General features: G+C 46.7%; 2 protein-coding genes across 2 annotated transcripts; one reads left to right on the top strand and one right to left on the bottom strand.

Annotated features, from left to right (window-relative positions):
- Window positions 1–654: 654 nt before the first annotated feature.
- On the top strand, window positions 655–12,895 carry LOC123059775 (uncharacterized). The gene is made up of 4 exons (XM_044482258.1): window positions 655–916; window positions 1,018–1,180; window positions 9,191–12,345; window positions 12,459–12,895. The coding sequence occupies exons 2-4, from the start codon at window positions 1,160–1,162 to the stop codon at window positions 12,460–12,462; spliced, it is 3,180 nt and encodes a 1,059-aa protein (XP_044338193.1). The 5' UTR covers window positions 655–916; window positions 1,018–1,159; the 3' UTR covers window positions 12,463–12,895.
- A 1,414-nt stretch (window positions 12,896–14,309) lies between these two features.
- On the bottom strand, window positions 14,310–15,659 carry LOC123057476 (uncharacterized). Its single transcript, XM_044480434.1, has one exon. It carries the CDS (start codon window positions 15,617–15,619, stop codon window positions 14,507–14,509), a length of 1,113 nt encoding a protein of 370 aa, XP_044336369.1. The 5' UTR covers window positions 15,620–15,659; the 3' UTR covers window positions 14,310–14,506.
- Between the last annotated feature and the right edge of the window lie 9,894 nt (window positions 15,660–25,553).

Genomic DNA, 25,553 nt, shown 5'->3' with positions numbered 1-25,553 from the left:
CTTTTACTACCATGGAATGAGTAAGGAATGACGGGATGTGTCCTATATTTTACCATGGAGCAAAGGAGAAAGGGACTTCTGCACTTTGCTGTAGCATGGAAACCAAAACCGGCAAGCATGACACCTTTCGTGTTTCAGTTTATTGAAACTTGCCTTGTACCATTGGAATTTGCCATCCTTACGTGACTGAAGTTGCCATCGAAAAACGTCAGGACCGGAGTGCCACGCACCTGACATGTGACACTTATCATTTGAGTTATTTTTTCCTACGTATAACTCATATTATTTTGTTAGTTAAAATTATGATCAAAATATGAGAAAGACTAGTAAACCAGGACCGAGATAGTAGCACCTAAGCACAGTGCCAGCCCGCCATGGCCTAGGGCCTGCCCTGATATAGACATGCCTATGTACATCTACGTTGTAGCTTTGTGTTTCTAAAAAAAAAGAAAAAGACGACAGCAATGGGACATATGCGGAGATGGAGACAGATGATTAGAATGAGCAATGAATTGCCGGAGCCAGAGTCAAACGGCACTCCGGCGTCTTTTACCATGGAATGACGAGGACGTGTCCGATGTCATCGCAATCATCATAACCAAACCGGCAAGAGTATCAGCATCGCAATCGTCTTTCCAAAAGAAAAAGCAGAAACAAAAAGCAGCAGCATACATGCATGCGTCGCTTCATGCATGCTTTGGCAAAGAGAAAACATGGCTTGCAACCACAAGCAAAGGACCCCTCCTCTATTTAGCCACTAGTCATTCGTGCACTCTTTAGTTACAAAATAGCAGGAGCCAATCTGTTCCTACTCCTTCTCGACCGGCTCTCGCATTCCTTTGGTCAATTAGGGTTGCATTAGCGGTGAGAAGTTCTTCCCTTCCGTTTTGTCAAGCCGCTCTTGTCTGCTACCAAGGTCAAACTTGTGCCATATTAAACCTTCATTCGCATGTTCCATTGTTACTCCACCACCGCTGGTTAACAAACGTGACATGATGCTGTTAATTGTGTATGCAGGCGGTATATATGGGTTAGACTGATCGGATCTGCTGCGGCTTTCCTCTCCTCGTCTCTGACAGGGGAATTAATATATTCATTATGAGTCCTCATCAGTTTAAGATTGCTTAAATTTTCTGCTGGTTTTCTCTCTTACTCTTCGATGGACGCGGAAGATGAGCTGGTAAGAATTCTCTTGTTCATTTTAAGTTCACAAAGTAGTACATGCATGCACTGGCGTTCTCACTGAAATTGTAAGGGACATTAATTCTTGGTCATGAGATTGTCAAAATGTCCATGGCACGCTAACACACAACTATATATAGTAGAGTAGTAGGCATGTCAAATCTCTCTGCTAAAGGACTAGATACGTTTAGTGATGCTCAATATAGCTCGCTTTGCCGTTTGGCTCAGTAGGAAAGAGGGCCCCAGAATGCACTTCCTTGGGAAGGGTGGTTCTTTTTGTTCTGTTTATGATGAAATTAATTAAGTGTCAACATAAAATCAAAATAAAGATGAAACTAGCTATTACCATAGAACTGCACAAGGAGCGGAAAAATGTGCCGAGTCAAGCAATGCATCAGCCAAGTCCTAGTTTTTTTAAATAAAAAACGGAGGCACAAGATTAATTAACAGAAAACCGGGCAAAAACTGTCACAAATCCCAACATAGGAAAACCAATGGCCCACTAACTTGAAGGGAAGAAGGCGTAACAATACACAGCAAGGCCTGAATGTAGTATATTGAAAAAGTACGATTAAAACCAAAGCATGCAAATAATCTTCCTCTTAATATATGTAACATCAATTAATTTGCTGCTAGCACAAGAACTAAGGACCACTGTGGGCCAATAGCAACGAATTTCCTCACACAACACATCAATAGAGATCAATGCATCTGCGCAAAAAACAATACAGATCAAGGCATACATATGTTTTGATCGCTTTTAGCATAGGAAACCAAGAGTCACGATTAATCCATGGTAATGAAGAAACAACACGTAATAATAGCTCTGTCATGTTACATGCAGAACTAACAAAACTCACTAGGAGATGAAAGAACATATTAGGGCTCCACCCTCCAGGAACCAACATCACCTTTTTACTTCATACTTAGTTAATTAGTGAAATAAGAAAATATAAGCTTCTGTGGCAAATGAATAATTTCTGAAATTGGTATGGCTATATTGTGTACTACAACAGGTAAAAAAAGCAATAATACGAAGTGACATATTAGTCTCTATGTTTGAAGTCTGAAAGCTATTCTTAGATTCCCATCAGACAGATTGATTTGCAATTCTAAATCTAGATGCAGCAGCTCAAACTGTGAACTCACAATCAAGTTTACATCCTAGGTTTTAGGAATATCATAAGAAGCTGACAATGAAAGCTAATTGCCACATATGTCATCTGGAGATTTTAAAAAACAAATCCAAGAAACAAATGTACTCAAAGTACCAATTTCCAGATCAAATACTTGATGCACCATTTACCACACTACAAACATTTTTTTTCTTTATTTCTTCCCCTAAAAGAAAGCAAGATTTGGACTTCCTAGCCATCAAATCCCCTCCCCGTTGGTCCTAAAACAAAGAAAGATAGGTATCTATTAGAAAAATGATAAGTCTGTATAGATTACAGTATGTACCACTAACCAATCTTTCAATTGAACGTAAATGTATTAAATGTCAGACTCTATGAAATTCATCCTTAGACCACATTTGAGGCATGTAAACATATAACAATACTTTACAATAGCAACTGGTCAAATCACCTTTCCCACCACCTATGCTGACGGAGGAAGCTCCTCTGAATATTGTAGAATCAAGAACCCATAGATGGCGACATCTGTAAAATTAGTGTATGATAAGCACATTGTAGAAAGGCCTGTTGAAATTTATGAATCAATGACATAATATTATGAACGCTTCTAAGAAAAAACTCACAAACTAATACCTCCTATTAATGAACTAATTCAACCAACTTACATGCTTCCACTCCCACATCACTTCCATGTGGTAGAGAAAATGTTCAAAAGTTCATGTAAATGCGCAATAACAAACCATTCAATGCCGAAAGATTTTCTTGTCTTCCACCGGCTCAATAAGAAAGGTCAATACAAAGATTAATGCAAGCACTACAATAACTTATTTATTTTTCTCACATGTCCACAACTACATATATATCACTATTCACTGACACGACACAACTAGGAAGTAAGGTAAAACAAAATATTGAGATGATAACAATATAGATGTATCAGCGATGTTTACAAGCCTGTCTATAAGCATAAAGGGAGAATGTGGTATCAAGCATCATGTCCCTAAGCTCAACAACAGGAAACATATAATTTGAATTTATTCAGTCCAAGACTTATGTGCTATTTAAGTTTCAGTAGCCAGACCAACCACGTCCAAAGCCACGCAACGCCTCCTGGAACCTCTCCATGATCTACTTGACTCGGACTACTAATTAACAGCCTATTCACTAAAGAAAACTACATGCGGCTAATTAACCATACGCGCATGCATACGACTGCTCGCCCATGCACTTTCTGCATTTCTAAAGAACTTGGCCAAATCACTCGGCCACTAACACAACTCCTAATAAAGACTTATAATACACTATAAGTGTTTGCCGAGTGTTTATTGACGAGCACTCAAAAAACATAGCCTTTGCTGAGTGCTTCCGAAAATACACTCAGCAAATATCTGACACTAGATAAACTCAAGGTTGCCTAGTGTTACACTGCAAAAAAAAAAACTTTGCGCAGTGTCCAAAAAAAGCACCCAGCAAATATTTTTTTATTTTCTTTCTTTTCTTTTAATTTTTCTTATTTCTTTCTTTTTGTATATTTCTTTCATTTATTATTATTATTATTATTATCCTTTCTTTTCTTTTATTATCTTCTATTTATTATTTTTTGTTTGTGTAACATGAATTTTTTTGTAAGAATCGGTTGGAAAATAAACCTTGTGTTAATGAGTCTATATTTAGACCTTATCCAAGAAAATAAAAGGAATTCCGAACATCATGATGCCCGTACCCGTCCCGGAAATGGAGCTTACTGGTTTTTAATTCTATAAAATGTAAATGAAGTCTTGAAAACATGAAACCTACTATGGTGTTATTATATTATCCGTAGAGGCTATAGTAAAGATTAGAGAATGTTTCACAAAAGTTCTGACGTGCACTGCTCATAAATCGAAACATCTACGAGGAAAAATTGTGGTTTCAAGAAGGGACTGGTCAGGTTTGAAGGCAAAGTGTCGGTTGCTTCATCATTTGACTTTGAAACTTTTTCTGTCCTTAACATACACCATCACATGTTCCATGTCAAAATTTAGCATTTTTAGGGTTCATTTGCTATATTTGGGTCATTTATTACATTTCTAGACATTTAGTGAATAAAATTCAAATTTTAACAAGTGAATCAAAAAGTTCGCAAAGTTGGGTTGCAAAATACCACTTGTGTTTTGAGTCCATGTTTAGGCCTTATCCAATAAGAGAAATTGAATTCCAAATATACGGGTGCCAAGATCGACTCAACCCCGAACATGGAGCTTATCGGTTTTTATTTCCTAGAAAATACAAACGAAGTCTGAAAAACATGAAACTAGGCATGGTGTTATTACATGATCCATAGAGGCCACAGTAAAAAAATTGAGAATTTTTTGCAAAAAAATTGACGTATACTTCTAGGAATCCAGAGCATCCACGAGGAAAAATAGTGGTTTCGAGAGGGAACGGGTCGTGTTTGTAGGCGAAGTATCGGTTGCTTTATTATTTGACCTTGAAAGTTTTACATGCTTAACATATACCATCACTATTCCATGAATTTGTTTTGGAATTTTTCGAGGTTTGTTTGCTATATTTAAGTCATTTGGTGAATATAATTCAAAATTAAACTGCAAGTGCGTGAATAAGTTGGCAAAATTGAATTGAAAAATCCCATTTGTGTTCTTGAATCCATGTTTAAATTTATCCAAGAAAACAAAACGAATTCCTAACATCCAGTTGCCAAGACTTGACCCTGAACATGGAGGTCATTGGTTTTTTAATTCCAAAAAAATAAAGACGAAGTCTGAAAAACATGAAACCTAGCATGGTGTCATTATATGATCTCAATATATAGACATTGGTCAAAATTTGGCAGATCTTCATCTTCATTTATATGATATTTAAGTCATTAACTAGATTATGCATTTAACGGTTATAATTAAGATAAAGAAATAAAGGAAAAAGGAAAAGAAAGAAAATACAAAAAAATGAAAGATAATAAATAAAAATACAAAATACTCGGCAAAGTGTTTGTCAGTGTTTTCTGAAATGAACTTGCAAAGCAACCTAGAGAAAAACATGCGACACACATGATTCATCCTGATTGGTTGGAAGGAAGTGACGCAGATCGATGACGTGGTAAGCCGTGCAGCCGTCTCTCTCTGATTGGTTGGGAGAGAGGCTCCCGGATCCGGCAGCAACGCTCATCTGCCTCCCGGACTGTTGGAGAGCAGCTCCAGCAGCAGCAACGCAACCAATGCCGGCAGCACACAGCTGGTTGGTGCGAGCACTCGAGACCAAGCAGTCCCGAGAGTCGGAAAGAGCATTCCTGCCGACGTCCCTCACCAACCAGCAGCACAGCCCCGCCGAGCACCTCCCCGGCACCTCCTTCACCATCAGCGGCGCCCTGCCAAACAGCCTCGCTGTTGAGTAACGTGATTGTATTAGAAAATATAGATTAGACTGAAAAATATTCTGGCTTGCCTTGTATTCCAAATAGATCATGTACTTTTATATATATGTTCACGAGGCTCAAGCAATACATCGGACAATTCCATCAATCCCTCTCTCCCTTCTAACATGGTATCTATCGCAAGCCGATCCTAAACCCTAGTCGCCGCCGCTTCCGCACCTACGCGCCGCGCCCGGGGCGGTCGGCCTTCATGACCGCCACCTGGGCCGCGCCGCCTGTATCTAGGGTTCGTCCGCCTGTCGTGTTGACCGGCTGCCCTAGAGAGTCTTTTCCCCGAGCCTTGCTCCGGGGTTTTCTCTCTCCCGCCGATCATCTTGATCGCGCGGTTTTTTTTTTGGTTTTTCGATCTATTCTTAATCGGTTTGCGTCGCCCACCGCTGCCGTCGACCCCGAGCGCCTCTACTTTGACCCCGGCGCGACCAGCCGGCCTCTCCTCCGACCCGGCGGCCACGCGCACCGAGGCGGCCCGTTAGGGCCAGCCGCCGTTCGCGCGTCGGTCCGCCCCTTGCCCTGCGCCGGCCGTCACCGCCCTGCTCCGACCGGGACACCTGCATCGCCCTGCCCCGGCGGCCTCGCGCCATGCGACGGCCAATCATAGCCGTCGCTCGCGCGCTGGCCTGCCCATCGATCCACATCACCCGCCTCCGCCGCGTCTGCACGGCAGCCCGGCGGTCTACCTCGTCGGCCTCGTCCTCGGCTGTGTCGGGACAGTTGCGTCAGGCTCGGCGGCTGCCTCAACTCGGGCGCCGCTGCTCCGTTGGTCGCTCGTGCATCGCTGCCCGGGCGCCGGCGTTGCTTTGGCAGCCCGGGTGCCGGTGCTGACAAGCTCGTCCGCACGACGTCCCACGCCGTCCGTCGTCGCCGGCTTCAGCTCGGACTCCGCCGCCACCACGCCTCCACCGAGCAGCGTCCCCGACCTCGCGCGCGATCGGATTGATCACCCGCTCGCCGCCACGATCCGCCTCATCTACGCCGCGCCACCGACCTGGCCCGTTACGCGCGCCTCCGCAGGTCCCGTGAAGATCGTCCCTGAGTTCAGCGCGCCTCTGCACTGATCGAGCATCGGGCTGCCGCTGCGTCGCCCCGTCGGGCCGCAGCGCCGCCGCCCTGTGGTTCTCCTCGCGGCTGCATCGACTCGTGCGTCGCCGCTGCGTCGCCCCTTCGGGCCGTAGTGTCGCGATACGCTGTCCCCGCCGCCGCCCCGAGGTCGTCCCCGCGGCTGCACCAACTCGTGAACCGCCGTTGCGTCGCCCCTTCAGGCCGCAGCGTCGCGGCCCGCGGTCCCCGCCGTTGCCCCGACCCGTCTGCCGCCGCTGCGTCGCCCCTTTGGGCCGTAGCGCCGCGACCCGCGGTCCACTCCGCCGTCACCACGCGTCGACCTCCCGTGGTATGCGCCGCATCGTCTCCCTTGGCGCGGCAACGCCACCGTCCGCGCCGGTCTTCGTCACGCTGTCAGGGTTCTTCGCCTACTTCGAGCACCGCCGCCGCACTCCTAACCTAGCCGCCGCCACCGTCAGGCCGCCGCCGCCGCTCTTCTTTGGCCGCCGCCGCCGCCCGTCCACCCCCTTCGTCTTCATCCAGCACCAGCCCATCGCCGGTGTCGCCGTCATCTACCCCGACCGCTTCATCTACTCCGACAACCGCGGGTGACATTGGCCCGACGCCGATTAGCGCCGCAACCGTCGTCAAGTCTTTCTCTGCTGGCCTCTCCGACTTCTTCGACATGGCGTACAGCTCGTGTAGGTCCCAGTCTACGCATGCCTGGTGCTGGCAACACCGCCGCGTGCCTTCGTCCATGACGTGTCCCCGGGCCTGGCAAGCCTAGTGCGGCGCTTCGTTAACTTCGTCTGCATCCGTCTACGCATGCCCGGTGCTAGCAACACCGACGCGTACCTTCGTCTACGATGTGTCCCCGGGATTGGCAACCCCGCCGCGACGCGTTGTCAACAACATTTTCTTTCCGGCGCACCCCTACTTCGACACCACTGCGCCCATGCTAACTCGGCGCCCCCTTGCGCCCGTTGCTCCACGGCGACTTCCTCGACACCGGCTACCCCGACTCGACATCGACCATGGCATTCTTCGCACAGCTACCTCAACCACGGCTCCACCACCCACGCTCTCGGCTACATCGACAAATGGCACAAAGGGCTACCGCCTGCTTGAGCAACCTCGTCGGTTTCCACTCCAGCCACGACTCCGCGATGCGTCGGCCGTTACGACTATGGGGGGTGTCCGTCGGCTTGCCTTCAGATTCTTCTCCGATCTCACCGTCTGCGTCGCTACCGTTGTGACTGTGGGAGGATGTTGAGTAACGTGATTGTATTAGGAAACATAGATTAGACTAGGAAATATTCTGGCTTGCCTTGTACTTCAAGTAGATCATGTACTCCTATATATATGCCCACGAGACTCAAGCAATACTTCAAACAATTCCACCAATCCCTCTCTCCCTTCTAACATTCGCGCGTCACCGGCGGCACTAAGCCCGGAGACCAGGCTCACCTCACGCACGCACGCGACTACATTGACTACATTGAGGCCGGCTCCTCTTCCCGAGTGTCCATGGAGATGGTCTCCTCTTCATGAGCAGCGACGGCCTCTTCTTCCCGAGCAGTGGCTCCCTTGACAGCGCGAATCGGATTGAGTGCCGAAAGTGACATTATTTTTTGTTCCTGTTACACTCAGCAAACCGTCTGATGTCCGCTGTCTCTGTCCCCCAAAACTGAATTGATATTTATCGAATACAAACCTTGGCCGAGTACCCAAAGAAAAAGAAACACTCGCAAACTCTTCGCCGAGTGCGTGACGGAAAACACTCGACAAAGCTTGCCTTGCCTAAAGGGTGTATGTCGGATGTGGTTCGCCGAGTGCAGCACTTGCTAAAGACTTTGTTGAGTGTTTCTAGTACTTGGCAAAGAAGTTTTTTTACTCTAAACATTCTCATCTTTATTGATCATTTGACAAGTTCATAGGGATACGATTTAATTCAGGAGGATCAAGAAGCCACACATGGCGTCTTAAAGAAAGGCCTAGAGTATGTTTAGCAAGGCTATGCGCCTCGATATTCGTATCCTGTCCTTCATAGATGAAGGAACATCTAGCTATCTGTGATGCAGTGGCATTAATCTCCTTGACGGTGCAAGCATGTAGACCACCCTGTGCGGCTACAAAGCTAACTGGACAAAAACAACGAGAAAATAAATAAAGATTGTTCTCAAAAAGAAGCAAATCATTCAGCCCTTGATCCGGTGGACCAGCATTAACAAACTGATAATAATCATTAGATTTTCATAACTGTACCTAAACAGTACTAATTATTGTGATTCAAATGAGTGCTCAAACTGCAATTTCTTTGTCCAGATATGCACTAATGGTAGTATACATTATATTAGCGGTGCAGCTAGCAAAGGTGTTCTAACTTATTAACATGTCTTACCAGCCCATTTGGTCAAAGGATGTTGATGGCGCCAGAGAGGAAATATTTCAGTTTATTCGATTCGAGAACAACTTGAAGGTCATCTATATTGATGGTTGGGATGGATTCGGGGCGTCCGCCATTCTTAGATCCATAGCAGAAGTGCTCCCATCTAGGAGAACCACTCCAGAACTATGCTTTGACAGAATAATTTATATAGATTGCTCTCAGTGGAAAAATAGAAGAGCAGTGCAGAGGTCAATTGCAGAGGAACTGCAACTTGACCACTCAGTGATGGCCATTCTAGATAAGCAGGATGAAGAGGATGATTTTAACAAAGTTGATGAAAGCTCAAGGAATGAGATACACAGTGTCGGGAAAGTGATTAATCAAACCCTGAGGGGCGCCAAGTTGATGATGATTTTTCTTAATGGAAGTGATGAAGAGGTTGACATAAGCACCTTTGGCATTCCTCTTGCAATATTTGACAACAATATAATAATATGGACCTTTAGCAGAAGATGCATGACCATGAATCACATCCATTCAAAGGTAGCAGACAAGCTAAGATATACTCATGCTTTCTCTCATTTCTATCATTCAATCAAAGAATTTTCATGGGCGGAGTTTCTGCGACTGTTGTATCAACAAGCTGTTGCCATAGTTGCTCGCAATCCATTTGTGCCAGAAATCGACCCAGCAATGGTTGCAGATTGTTGTCTCTATGAGTTATTCCTGCATTATAATTTCCACACTGTCACTGAATATAATTGGGTTGGTCATGCTTCCAACTTTTGGATATGTGATGCAATCATACAAGGGGACAGGGAAATGGATATTAGTAATTTGTTGCATAGAGAGATAAATTGGGTGTGTGATTCCTCTTTGCCTGATGGTGTGCTTGAAGAGTTCATGGGAGATTTGGAGACTCTTTTTTGGGTAGCTACAGATGACTATGTCTACGAAGAAGGTCCATACCGTTGGATATCAATCACATCAAGCAAAATTGATTTGCGAACTATATTGATGCGCAAAGAACAAAGCAATATGGAAATACAGGGCTTGCGAACTATACCTGTAGAGACATCATCTTTCTTCTTGGCATTTGAAAGTTCTAGTCAACAACGATGTTTACCAGATGGCTTGTTTGAATGTGCCAACAAGCTTGGTGTGCTAATTCTCAGTTGTTGTGCCTTCGATTTTGCATCACCCCCTTTCCATAAGTGTCAGAGGCTAAGATTCCTTGGATTGGACCATTGTACAAATAGTAAATCAGGTGAAGGAGAGGATAATGCAGAGTGGACATATTTATGTAGCGTATCGGTGTTGGACCTACGTTACACAGAATGGAATGAAATCTTATGTGAAGAAAAGATGGATCTCATGACTAACATCATAGAGCTAAATATAGAGGGAGTCTGGAGTCAGCAGTACATAGGTGACCTACAAGGTCGACTACCTAACCTCCAGAGGCTACGGATAACCAAACCAATATATAAGGGGAAGCCATCAGAGGATTTTGGTAACTCTTTTGTAGATAAGACAAGTATGAAAATACTTGACTTGTCAGGGAACAGTGACATGCAAATTCTTCCAGCAAGCATATCGAAGGCAAGTAGCCTTCAGTTGCTTGTACTTGATGGTTGCAATGGACTGGAAAGCGTTGGCGGGCTTCCTTCCTCCCTTGAATCCTTTAGCTTTAATGGACATGGGCCAGCTTCTCAATGGACACAAACTGTTGCGCTACCTCCGGAACAATTTCGCCCGTCCACAATTGAAGACTTTAAGATGGATATTAGAGTGTCTGAGATCTCCTTAGCAGGCTGCACACAATTGAAGAACCTGTTTTTGTGTTGGTTACCCAACCTTGTGGAATTGGACCTCTCTGGAATTGCAATCAAGATATTTGACTTGAATACTATGGTGGTGCAAGTCCCGAAGCTCAAGAGAGTATTTCTAATAGGATGCACGCGACTTCGTGCAATAATTCCATTGCATGAGAGTGGCTCTGAGATAAAACAAGAATTGGAGTTATTGTGCATAGACACCCGAGTTGGAACAGTGTGTTCTCGGCCATCCATCAACAGGGCCAAACGCTTCAAGTTCGAATTGCATGTTGTTGCCGCGGATGCGAGGCTTACTCGCTCTGTGAAGGGTCTCTTGTTGCCTTATGTACAAAAAGGCATAATGAAGGATGTTTCTTGTAATATCCATGTCACCTCCTCGGCTGTGCACACTGAAGTTGTTCAATTTGAAGCAACCAGCCCAAGTGATCAAGAGAGTTTGCAACAGCTTATTCCAGCAGGCCCGTATAGTGATGTCCTTGGCATGGTTGGCAATCCCCCGATGCAGGATTTCCCGCAAGCTCCGACGACTACAAAGCGGGACCATCATATAGAGATTGCTAAAGGGAGCTGCTATGTGGAGAACGAACTGCTAGGAGATCTAGGTTATTTGGTGGGAACTAGTGCCGAATCACTGCATGTGCACGACGCATCGATACGTAACATTGCTCTTTATGAGTTTTATCAGTTTGCCCTTAGGTGGTGCTGCGTGGAGAGGTGCCCCGAGTTGGATGTCGTCTTCCCTTCGGCATCGACTGGATTGAATGTACTGCAGACCTTCTGGGCGTCGGATCTCCTAACAGCCCGCTGGATTTGGGGTAAAGCTTCATACAAGGGTTTCTTTTCCCACACCACCAATACCTTTCCAAATTTACAGCACCTCCACCTGCGCTCCTGCCCTAGACTCCAGTTTGTGGTCCCGCTGTACGGCTTGTCCTTCCCCAGCTTGAAGACCCTCCACATCATCCACTGTGGCGACCTCGTGCATGTCTTCGAGCTAAACATGGATTACCCAGAGGAAGTAACCACCCTCAGTGTAAGATTTCCGAAGCTGACCGCCATCCACCTGCACGACCTCCCGAAGCTTCAGAAGATATGCGAGGTCAAGATGGTGGCGCCCGCGCTCGAGAGTATCAAGATCAGAGGGTGCTGGAACCTGCACCGGCTTCCATCCGTGGGCGCCCGTGGCCAGGGCGAGAAGAAGCCGGCGGTCGAGATCGAGAAGGACGCGTGGGACGCTCTGGAGTGGGACAACGACCACCGCCCCGACCACTTCGGAACGCCGGTCCACTCGCGCTACTACAAGGAGAAGCTGCCCAGGGTCTCTGTTCTGAGGTACGCTATGTGCATATTACAACTGAGTCCATCTTTGTACAATTGTACTAGTTCCTGGTTCAATTGCATTCGGTTACTCACCATTTTGTTTCGCCGTCTCCCACATCGCCTAGGTGAACTCTGCGCTGCTGTGTCAATTTCTTCCGTCGCTACATCAAAACGATGGATGGGTGCTCCTGCTTCTGCTGCTGAATGAGTGCTTGGTTTGCTTGTTTGCTTTGCTTGGATTGATATTGTGTGGCATTGTTGCCTATGCCTGTTGTGGGAGCTTATGGTGGCTCTCACCTTGTGTTATATTGTGGCTTTCAAATAAGAGATGGACAGGTCGGTGCCTGCATACACTGACCTGGCCGATGCGTGCGCCTGTGTGTGGTTTGCGACTGCAACGGCTATGTGTGTCAATCCAGCAGGCTGCATTTGTGTGTGTTGCTTTAATGAGTGCTTGCTTGCTATGCATTTGAGAGTGTTTGCTGTACTTATGAGTGTGACTATGTATTATCTGAACTTGTGTGTCTGTTTGTTGTACTTATGAAAAAAATGAAAAAGCAGCAACTATCTGTGCTGGTTGTTGCAATCGCCTGGCTCTGTGTGTGAATAATTGGCCCATCTGTTAAATCCGTGCAAGGCAAGCATCCGAGCAACATGCAGCAGCATATCAGCACATAAACATGGTTGGGTGATCAATCTAGACAGGTGGTGTTGACTATTGTACTCAATTACCAGGTTTGCATCTGTCATCTGGCCGGGCCGTGGAAAGTGGTCAGCAGCAACACCAATCCAACTCTGAAGTCTGAATACAGCATGCAAGGTAGTTGAGTTCACAGAAGATTCAGACAAAGACCACAAATGAAGCAAAGAAATATTCAGGGCTCGATTCAGATTTCGCTGCAGTTTCCCATTCATCCAACCATACCAATCCATTCCATGCATCGTCAATTCATTAGTCATCAACTCATCATCCATCAATACTAATCCATACATTGCGCATTGCCCCAAAAACAGAAGAGAGGCAGAGTTTGACAGAGGAGCTTGCCTGGCGATGGGGTTTGGCTCATGCTCTGCGTCGACGTAGCCGAAGCAGCCGCCGGGAGCAGCGGCCGGACGCAGTCGTGCCGCCGGAGCTGTGGCGGCCAGCTGGGAGAAGCGGCCGAAAGCACTCTCGTCACTGGGATATGGAGCAGCGACGTCGTGGGGGAGCTGCGTCACAGAGTCAGCCAGCCATCGCCGTCAGTAGAAGGTCGCCGCCGGCCCCTGCCATCGCAAGATGAGTTTTTTTCTTTTTTTGAGCAAAAGTTTTTTCTTTTTTAAGGAGAAGAGAGAGAGACCGAGATAGATTTCGGCCCACAATTTTGGCCCACGCGGCGATTTTCATTTTTCGATAGAAACATTTATCAGTAAACGGGCGCAATATTTAGCACGGCCGCAATATGGGAGGAGCTGTCTATCGTCCATAATTAGTTTCCCTTCTCTGTTTTCTTATCTGTTTTTTTCTTCTTCTCTTCATATTTTCAAAAATATTCTAAATACATATATTACAAAACTGAAATGTATTTAAAAGTTTGCAAAACTGTGATTTTTTAAACAAAAACAACGCATTGGGGAAAAATTGTTACCATAATTTTTTAAATTTTTTGATAGCATTCCCAAAAAGATGCTTGTAACATTTAAAATAATAAGCATGCATTCCAAAAACAATGTACGGAGAACATGACGTTCTGCAACATTTTCTGAAATGTTTATACAGTATACATATTTCTTCGCGTAGTTTAGAAGATGGTACGTATAATTCAAAAAATGCTTCCATTGGCGTAATTTAGAAGATGGTACGCAGAGTATAAGCATGGAATACTTGTATTCAACGACATTGCCGTCACTGAATGTTCAGTATTTTCACCTGGAATGGTTAGAGTGGAACCTCCAAATTATCAACAAACTGAAAAGACATAGTATTTGGAGTTTGGATATGAAAAGTACTGCTTTCACATATTCATCTTTTAACTGATAGTGATACACACGATGTAAAATGCCAACAGAAGGAACTACAATTCAGAATTATGGCAACGATTTGCTAGAGCACATAACTCATCACTGCAACCAAAATTCTCAGACACCAGAATCATCAGAACTAGTAGTGCCAAAAGTAAACAGACAGTTTAATCTCTCACACAGCCTGCGGCATACGGCGAAGCAAGTCGAGGATTGGACCCGAAGCTTCAGCCTCGGCAGCCAGCTCTTTCGCCATCACCCCCGCGGCCAACAGGTCCTGCCGCAGCTCCGCATTCAGCACGATGTGGGAGAAATGCTGGTCCAGCACCAGGCCCATCGCCCTGGCGACCGCCACAAGCGACGGCACGCTGTCGCACTGCTCGAGCTTGTGGATTTCCACCGCCTCGGGGCAAGGCTGGGCCTCCGGGAACCTGGAGTACTTCCCCACCCACTTGGCGAGGTACCTCAGCAGGCTGGCCACCTCCCCGCCGTCCAGCTCGGACACGGCCGCGGCGAGGACCAGCGGGTCCTCAACGTTCCTCGACGCAAAGAGGTAGTGCAGGCACACCTCCGGGGAGGTGAACCCGTCGTGGCCCATCATGAGCAGGATCGCAGCACGCCTCGTGACCTGGGCGCCCGTGCGGAGCTCGTCGACGGCCATGTTGGCGACGGCCAAGGCCGCCTCCTTCCAGCGGGTCTTGACGGCGACCATGGCGTCGTAGGCCCGGTCGGAGGCCGGGCAGAGGAAGCAGCGGAGCGCGGCGAGGAGCTCGGCCGAGCGGAGGTCGGCGGCCTGGCGGAGCACGGCGCAGAGGAGGTCGGGGCGGGCGGCAGCGTCGAGGGCCGCGAGGAGGCCCTGCGGCGGGTGCGGGAGCGCGCGGGTCTCCGTCAGGGCGAGCAGCACGTCGTACTCGGCGAGGCGGGCGGCGCTGGAGGCGAGGAGCGGGGCGAGCGTGGCCGGGAGGTAGGGGGCCGCGGCGCGGACGGCGGGCAGGAGCTTGGCGGGCGGGGCCGGGAGGGCGAGGGAGCGGGAGAGGGTGGTGAGGAAGGAGCCGAGCAGCGCGCGGAAGCGCGGGGCGGTGAGCGCGTCGGCGGAGAGGGAGACGGCGAGGAAGGAGGCCGCGGTGGCGAGGGCCGGGTCGGCCGGGGCGAGGGCCCAGTCGGCGGGGTCGATTGGGGCGGGGAGGGCGGTGGTCGCGGAAGGTGGTGGCGCGCCCGGGGTGAGGACGACGGGGTGGTTGGCGGCGGCGGCCGGAGAGGAGCTGGTGATGGCGGCGAGGAGCGTCATGGCGCCGCCGCGGGGGAGGGGAGGAGGAGGGGAGAGGGGTTAGGGTTTATGGAGGGATCGGATCGGTTGATTTTGTTTTGTGGGGAATGAACACGAGCGGCCGGCTTGGGCTTCTGGGCTTTTTTTGTTGGGGGTTTGCGGCCTTTGTGGTGCGTGCGTGCATGTCCTCCGGCCCGGCAGCACAAAACACCTAAAGAGCATCTACAGCCATTTTCTCAAAAAAAAGAAAAGAGACCGGTCCTTTGTTAGTGAACGAGCTGCCCGCCCGAGCGTTTCACCCGAGCCACCCGCCGCCAGCCCGAGACCTTCCACTTCTATCCCTCTCGGCCTCCCTCTTCCCTCGCCGTCCGCCTCCGCCATGGCCCAGCAGAAGAAGACCAATATGCCATGATCCAGAGTGGCGATTCCAAATGTTGGAGGAGATCCGGCGAGGTGTGCCGCCCACATCGCAGGCGGCCTGCCTCCAGACTTATCGGGGCCGAAGGAGGAGGAATATGAGGGGAAGCAGTAACCTGCAGCCGGAGCCCATGAAGGGGGCGGAGCAGGAGCCGGTGGTGGGCTTAGCCATCGAGGATGCCATGGCAGAGTACAAGGCCGCCCAAAGCCGCGGAGATGGTGGAGTAGACCGCCATCTTAGAGTCGATCCAAGATGAGGCCGCCGTGGAGGGGAATCGGCGCTTCATTCAACAGCAAGGGCGGAGACCGACACGCTTTTCATCGAACTGGAGGTGGAGGAGGAGGCGGAGACCGACGCGAAGGAGCCAGATTAGGAGGGGGAGTTGCGGCTGCCACCCATGTACCCGGAGCCCGGCACGGAGATCATGAACATTTTCGACGAGAACAAGTAGGATACTGTAGGTTTTCGTTGTAGATCATTCTTTTGGATGGTTTTAAGATTCAAACTGTGAGATATGTAGATGCAGAGAATAGATTTTGAGGGTTGCCCCGGTCAGTGTCCGCGAACGCGCCCGGACACGTCCACGGACATTTGAGGGTCAGTGTTTGCTATGTCTTGTTGTAGATGCTCTAAGAATATCACATGAAAAGTGACAGAGGTATATCTCACCAACTGCAGTTTTGAAAAGCTTCCATGAACATTTTCTTTCCTTTTTCGTTTTCAATATATTTTCTATATTGGCTTTCATATTTTTTTTCTGTCATCTGGTACAATATTTAAATAGTTCATCCCAACCCTCAAAAAAAAGTTTATCCTCATTATATTTTTTATTGAGAAGCCACCGTAGGCGCCTCGTCGTCGACGGAAACGTCTCCTCCAATTAAAAGGGCATCGCCGGAAATCCTGAAATAAATCCAGGAATAATGCGAGCACCAGAATTTGAACCTGGTGGGTTAGGAATACCGCTGTACAACGCATTATATTATTTTTCTTGACGTGCAGCCTATTCACCTACGTCAGGGTTTTATTACTCCCAGTCCCAAAACTGTGTGTAACCGGGAGGGAGGAATCAGTCCAGGTCCGCCGCATCCTGTTTCTTCTCCCTCTGTCCATCGATGTCGATCTCTTGGCCTCCTCTGCCTCGTGGCGCACCAGACCTTGGTCGTCCACCGTCTCCCCATCCCCCAGTCCCTTCTGCGATGTGCCTCAGATCTTGGAGACGACCCACCGACGCGATGCGTCCTACCCGGAGAAATCGCCGGCGGTGCCAACTTGCGGCCATCGCCTATGTGGAAGGTGGGAGGATTCCCAATCTGAAGTTGGCAAGCCAAATTTGACGATTTTTCTGTTGTCATCCAGGGTTCCATGCTCTAGAGGATTTGTTAATCAAGTTTCGCCCATGGAAAATCAATTTGCTGGAGCGCTCCTTTATCCGTGTTGGACAGGGTGAATTAGGGAGTAATTGACAAAAAACTACCACATTTCTGTGTATCTGTCCCACAGAACTACCACATTTTGAAAACTGACCAAAAACTCCAGATTAGTGATAATTTCGTGACAAAAAACTACCAGGTTGAGTTGATGACCGTTTTTATGATTTTAAACCTGTTTATGACATGCGGGACCCGCGTGTCAGAGCTGACGTGGCGGAAAAGTTAACTCCGTTTATTTCAACAAATAGATTAACCGTTATTACAGGTAGGTCCCACATGTCAGCATCTACCTTCTTCTTCCTCATCCTCTTTCTCCCTTAAGCATTTCAACGAACACTTGGTGTCCGTACCCGCGTGGTGAAACAGAGCATGGGCACGCTGTCGAGGACGCAGAGCTCGCCCTACCGCGTCGCGCCTTGTCTGCAAGCTCGTGGCGTTGGCCGCCGCGAGCCTGGTCGCGAACCCCAGCCTCAGGCAGCTCGCCAGCGTCTCCTCCCTGCCCTCCATCTCCCCCCGCAGCGCCGCGTCGGCCAGCAAGAACGCCTGCTGCCCCTTGTCCTCCCCCGCCGCCCACTGGCAGAGCTCCACGCTCGTCAGCGCTCGCTCGGCCACTAGCTCCAGCAGCACCATGGCGAACTAGTACACGTCCCACTTGGTGCTCGGCTTCGTCGTGGTCTTCGCCGCCTCGGTGCCCGGTAATGCGCGGCCGCCTCGGCGGAGGAGGAAGGCCCGACGCCGGCCAATGGGCTCGCCCCTCCTCCTGCTCCGGGCGGCGGCGGCGACAGGTCGGCAGGCTCTTGTCGTGGAGGTATGCCAGGCCTCTCGCCATGCCGCGCGCGATGCGCAGCCGCACGCTCCACCCGAGGTTCATCGGCGGCGTCCCCGGGTCCAGCAGCGGACAGGGCGCGACACCGGAGCTGGACGCGTTGTGGACGCTGGCCGTCGAGAAGAGGACGAGGAGGAGGAGCGCGCGGAGCATAGGACAGGAGGTGCTCGTGGGCGGCGCGGGCGAGCACTGGCCTGAGGGCGCAGGAGCCGGCTTCTTTCGCGCGGAGGAGGAGGTCTTTGGCATGGACGGACCACTCCGGCAACGGGCTGGGTGGATGCGATGGCGGAGGAGCGGAGACGCCCTGCCCGACCACATGCGTGCTCGAATGATGCACATGAAGTGTTTGTTAAAATGTCAGAGAGGGAAAGAGGAGGAAGAAGAAGAATGACATATGGGCCCCACCCGCCATAACGGTCAACATGGCAGTCAAAATAAACCGAGTTGGTGATTTCCGCCACGTCAGCCTGACAAACGGGCCCCTCCTGTCATAAACGTGTTTAAACCGTCTAAAATAGCTATTTTACGAAAGTGGTAGTTTTTTGTCATGAAATTATCACTAATCTGAAGTTTTTGGTCAGTTTTCAAAATGTGGTAGTTCTGTGGGACGGATACGTGAAATGTGGTAGTTTTTTGTCAATTACTCTGAATTAGGAGGAGGAGGAGGAGGCTCTCATGTCTTCCTAGATGCATCGATCAGGGGCAAAGCCCCCGACTTTCTTCCATCTCCAGACTCCAGGCCTAATTAAGGCCTCGCCGATGAGCAGGTAACTAATCGCTTACATCCATCCCCTTTTATATCTCTCAAATTAACCTCACCGTGTTGTTGATTTTGCTTCACGCGTGTGTGTCTGTTTCCACTCAAGTTCCACTACACGGCAAAATCTCAGATCTTACATGATTCGCCGACTATTTTTGTCATGCTTTCTGTAGTTATATTCCCAATGATGCATGCTTATTGATTTTTGTATTGCTTGCATCCCCAATGATGCATGCTTATTGATTTGTTCTTCTGGATTTCCTACATCAGTGCAAGAAGCATAGATGCATGGTTATGATACTAGGAGGGTTTGAGCTCTGAATTTCATTTGACATGCACTATATCCTAACAGGAAAAATGATTATATCAAATATGTCGTCAAGCAGTTCTTGAGGACCGGAGATTTTATCTATTTATTTATGTTTTAAAGTTTACTTCCATATGTCCAAGCATATGCCGTCTCACCATCATGTCTTGGCTTTACCACAAGTTTTTCTTCTTCTTTATTTCAGTTTCTTTCAAGAATCAAGATTACCAAGCACAATGCAAGTCAGTATACAAAATAATTATGTTTCAACTCATGTACGCCTAGTGTTGCCTGCATGTTGTCATGAAAATAGTAGCTACACGGATCATCAGATTAAGGTAAATACATATCTCAATACATCATTTGCTCATTATATATAATTTCTAATTGTTGCTTTGTTAGGAGTAGGAAATAGTAATGCAGAAGTGTCCTACTTCTACTACCCACGAAGGTGAGACGTTGCTGCGGCGTCATGCCCCGTCGCCGTGACGGCCCTGCGTGCCGACAAGATGGAGTTCGACTAAGGTACTAGCTTCTTACAAATCTCACTCGTCGATTGATTTGATTTGCTGCATTGGGTGATATTTTGGTCTGTAATTTGGGTTTGTAGTCGATGAAATTGCACAACTATAGAAGCTGAATTCGTTGTTATTATTATGACGAGGAATCATGAAACAAGTTGTTTTTCTCGTTGATAATGCCCTGCAATTAGCTTCTCTAAATTGCAAACATGTTCCGAATTCAGCAGCTGCAGTCCAGAACGGCAGAAACCCAAGAATAGATTGAAATATATGTATATATATGAATAGGTTCTGTAGGCGCAGGCACTACAAAATCGAGCAGCTCTCATGTAATATATAGAAAACTTGCACTAATTTGCACCTGCGGTTAAACATTCAGGTAATAAATGCACCTGTCGAAAATTTCCCCAATTCAGAGCCTTGTATCATGATAAAACATATCCTGTTTTGAAACTTGAGTGGTCAGTGGTTTAAGTTGGAGTGCACTTGGCCTGGACATGGGAGGATAACATTATTTTAACTGGCTTACCCCTGCTCCATGAAAAAGTGCTATGAGATGAGGTGAGTGTTGACACACGAACACGTCACGTGTACCCTCGACGCCGGGGGTGATGCACCGTAGCTCACGTCGAAGGAGACCCGACCGACAGCGCGATACGCAAGACAGTCGACGGGCGCTTTTGCAGACCCGAAAACCCCACACCCCCGGGAGGGACCCCGTCAGGGAGTGCGGCGGCTATGGGCTGCCCTAGGTCGATTCGCTCGCCCCTAGAGCCTCGGGATTCGCAGCTCTCAAACACGAAGAACAGCGAAGAACGAGATAGAAAAACGGTGGAGAGATAAAACGTAGATGAAAAAGTAGTATATTGATTTGTTCGATTGTGTGTTGTTCAATCGGCCATCACCCCCAACATATATAAGAGGCGGCTGGACTTCCCGTACAAGCAAAGGATTCATCTAGGCTTTTCTTACAAGAAAAATTACATCAATTCACGTCCTAGAGTCCTAATGCTATTCCAACTCGGATTCAGTCTGAATCTGACCCAAACTCTGTCTTCCTTCTTGCGCGGGACGCCGGGCTTGCATATGATGTCCAATCGAGACGGCCCAAATATCAAACTTGTGCGCCTCGATGATACGAACAACTCTCATGTTGATCACTTTTTCAAATAAGGCCATCTTGAATACTTTTCGAGGTCATCTTTATCTTCCAGTCGGACTCGGTCTTGCAGTAGACTGGATTATCCGAGTCTCGTAGTGAATTTGTAAGCTGTATATTATCTCTGATGATGATGACTCTAAAATCAAAGTTTACCGTCTTGATGATACGCACAACTTCTGTATTGAACACTTCTTCATCCAAGGTCATTTCGATAAACTTTCGAGCACATGTTCAATTTCACTCGGACTTGAGCTCATCCACTCGGATATTAGATACTTTCACTCGGATCGTCCGACTGGACTTTTTCACTCGGAATACAATCTTTCACTCGGATGACTATATTTCCACTCGAATGACTATATTTCCACTCGGATGACTATATTTCTACTCGGAAGGCACTATCTTATTCAATCGGCAAGTTTTCGTCCCGATGGTAATCTTTTCACTCGGAATATTTTCACCTGGACGACAATTTCACTCGGATGATCATATTTTCACTCGGATGACTATATTTCCACTTGGATAATAATAAGTTCATCTGGTCAGCAAACTTTCACTCGACCGGGAAATTTTCACTCGACCGTAAACTTTCACTCGGATGGTAAACTTTTCACTCGGATTTCCGACTGAAAACATAGCCCGATCTTGACTTGTCTCTCCAGGCCTCATACGATCTCAGATTGAGACGAATTATATATGAAAATTGATCGGCTCGACGAGACGAAACTTTTCCGTGTTGAAGGTTTTTCGATTCAAGGCCGTCTTGATGGCCGAATTACTCGCGCAACCTATCAGACAAGTGTCTGGCACCTCGCGCCATATTTCCGTTGAGGTTCGGTCTGCAGTATATTGCCTCTAACTTTTGCATATGAATTTGGATTGAGATGATTTATATATCAAAATCGATTGCCTCGACGAGACGAAGACAATTCCTTAAGAGTGCTCCTTCATCCGAGGTCATCTTGAAGACGTGATTGGCCAAAACCATTCGGAACATTGAATTATGCCACTCGGAGTATAGTTTGGGTCCGTAAGATAAAGTCGAATGAATATAACCGAAACACCAAAGTGGTTCCACTCGGCGACGTGAATATTTTTATGCTGAAAACCCGTTCACTCGAGACCATCCTCAATGCAATCTGTATCTTGCCAAAATCAGGTGTCAACAGTGAGAGGTACATGTTCAGACTCAAAGTTCAAATAAAGTGCCAATGTTACAAGGGAACAGTTTAGCAGAATCAAACATGACAGTATTAATCTATCATTCATTGGCATATAATACCTAGAAAGGGAACCCCATGTTAAAAAAGATTGTATTACTTCCAAGGACCTAAGTTGCAGAACAAGGAAATTACGAGCCAAAGTGTAAAGCCACTTAGAATTTTTTTTTTTGAAGCACATCCTATTAAACCAATGTGAAATAGGTACAGAAAATACACTTCTTTCGAAAGCAGAGGTAGCATCCATGAAATAAGAAAAGTGCAAAGCAACACCTGCATCATTAGTAAACAATGAAATAAAAAAACTATAAGATTTTGCCCCTCATAGACTTATCAATGTATAGAGAGTAATGGAATGCATAATAAAAAAATTGTAGATATGCAATGCGGGTAAAGTTATTAAAGATGTACGGCAATTTGCCGTATTTTAATAGAATTGAAAACAGTGTGGAAATCTTCTACGGGGCTAAAAGCGCACCACACACCAAACACTATTAACTCTACACCAAGTCTAGCATCGAACCACGCCACTAAAGTGCGGAACCATCGTCTCGTGAACCGTCTCCTCCATTGTTGTCTCCTGTCTCCATCGTCTCCTCTGAGGTCGAGGTCTTCTAAATCGTCTGCTGGTTTGGCCTTCCGCACTTTCAACTCGTTGTGACGTGAATCTATCAGGGCAGTAGAAAGCCATTTTCCAAACTATCGACTGTCATGCTGCGTAGTGCGAGGTAGACGTTAGAACTGTTTTGTAGTTGTATATGTGAAAGTAAGGTAGATGGGGAAGATATAGGTACCTGGTCGAATATCGTCATCAGTCTTACTCCAATCCAATGTTGGATGTACTTCAACATCCATAGCGCACAGGAACAACCATCTGATTGTTGTGACACTTCATAATCAATGATAGGCCACGAACTCACGGCAATGTCCGGCCATCTACTTCTTTGCATGACATTTTCCATCACCGCTCTTGATTTTGAAGTGCAAGGAAGTAGATGGTCGGACATTACCGTGAGTTCGTGGCTTATCATTGATTATGAAGTGCCACAACAATTAGATGATTGTTCCTGTTCTCTATAGATATTGAAATACATCCAACATTGGACTGGAGTAAGACTAACGGCGATATTCGACCAGGTACCTACATCTTCCCCATCTGACTTTCACATATACAACTACAAAACTTTCCTAACATCTAACTCGTACTAAGCATCATGACATTCGACGGTTCAGGAAATGCCTTGTTACTTCCCTAATAACACTAGTAGAAAAATGGTCAAACGTGAAGCATATTAGTGCCGGTTTGATTTTGGCCCGGTACTAAAGGTGATCGTGGGGCCCCGGCCTGACGCCAGCCTGCCACCACCCCTTTAGTACCGGTTCGTGCCATGAACCGGTACTAAAGGGGGTCTGACCTATAGTACCGGTTTGTGACACAAACCGGCACTATAGGGCAATTTTCAAACTCTACCCCCCCCCCCCCCCGCGTGTGTCGCCATTTCAGTTCTGAAAAAATCAAAAGAAAATGATAAAAACTTCAAAAAATAAAATACTTCGAGAGGTAGTTATATTACTACATCTACTAGTTAGGAAAATTTGAAAACTACAATTTGGACATGTTTTGCAAAAAGTGTAGGGAAAATGTAAAACGGCTATAACTTTTGCATATGATGTCGGAAAAAATGTATAATATATAAAAAAATTCAGCACGAAAATCCGCATCCGATGGAGACCGCCTACGACTTGTTTGGTATTTTTTAGAATCCTCAAATTCCAAAAGGAAAAAAAGATATGGTCAAATTTCAGTTTTTTTTTTAAAAAATGGTTAAATCTGGTCAAACTACTTATTCAAGAAGTATTAATGTTACTACATAATTATTCAAGAATATTAGTGTTACTAAATAATTATTTCAATTTTTTGAATTTTGGTCAAATCTGGTCAAACTATGGTCAAACTTATTCAAGAAATATTAGCGTTACTAAATAATTACTGTTTTTTAGAATAATAGTTTCAAACTCGAACGGTGAAATGTGTGACTTCATGCTCAAGCTAAACTCGTGAGGGTTAATAGGATTAACATCTTACTATTGTCAGGAAAACAACAAGTGCAGACTCGAAAACGAAGGAGAATAGAACCCGAAAGTTCCCTCATACCAGGGCGCGAGCTCACGCCACGTGGTGGCACTTTAGCGCCGGTTCGTGCCGAACCTAAAGGAGGGGGGCTTTAGTGCCCACCCTTCAGTGCCGGTTATGGAACCGGCACTAAAGGCCCTTACGAACCAACGCTAAAGCTCCGTTTTCTACTAGTGTAAATTCACCTAACAACGAGTTGAAACTGAGGAATGCCAAACCAGCAGACGATTTAGAAGACCTGGACCTGGAAGGAGACGACCGAAACAACAACGGAGGAGACAGTTCAAGAGACGATAGTTCCGCACTCTAGTGGTATGATTCGATGCTAGACTTGGTGTAGAGTTAATAGGGTTGAGTGTGCTGTGGTTTTAGCCCCGTAGAAGATTTCCATGCTGTTTTCAATTCTATTAAAGCGTCCCCAAGTTGTATCAAACATTTTTTTGATTGTTCTACTTTATATGTACGGTAAATTGTCGTACATCTTTACTACCATTACCCGCATTGCATATCTACATATATTTTTAATTATGCAGTCCATTGCTTTCTACACAGAAATAAGTCTATGAGTGACAAAATCTTGTAGTCCTTTGATTTCATTGTTTACAAGTGATGCAGGGGTTGCTTTGCACTTTTCTTATTTCATGGATGCTACCTCTACTTTCGAAAGAAGTGTATTTTCTATACCTATTTCCGTTTGGTTTAATACGGTGTGCTTCAAAAAATGAAGTTTCTAAGTGGCTTTATACTTTGGGTCAGTATATACTAATATACAGGGCCAATATTATATTTGCGACCCATTTTTCTGGAAAAAAATAGTTCAGTGGTAACATTCTTAAATTCCCAAGCGGTGTTGTTTTCCCTGACGCTGCCTGCCTCATATATCTTGGTTTCTTCCGAAGCAGTAAACTTGGTTAATGAAGGGGCTTGACGACTGAGGTCTAAATATAAATGACATCAAGTACTTATTTCTCCTTGTGCATGGCAAGTGAGTATTTTGTTAAGAAGTGAGTATTTTGTTAAGAAACTAACTTTGATAAAATTTACTATCATGTATTACAACAATGACCAGTTGACCTCTGCCAGTTAGCATTTTGAGAACACTATCCTGCCGATCAAGTTCTTCTCTTATGCCCAATTGATCAGTTCTCACTGGAGCCTGGCCACCATATACATG

This window comes from Triticum aestivum, chromosome 3A, assembly GCF_018294505.1.
Source record: "Triticum aestivum cultivar Chinese Spring chromosome 3A, IWGSC CS RefSeq v2.1, whole genome shotgun sequence".
Classification (NCBI taxonomy): domain Eukaryota; kingdom Viridiplantae; phylum Streptophyta; class Magnoliopsida; order Poales; family Poaceae; genus Triticum; species Triticum aestivum.
Note: the sequence above shows the minus strand (reverse complement) of the source record. Positions and strands in the feature narration are given on the sequence as shown.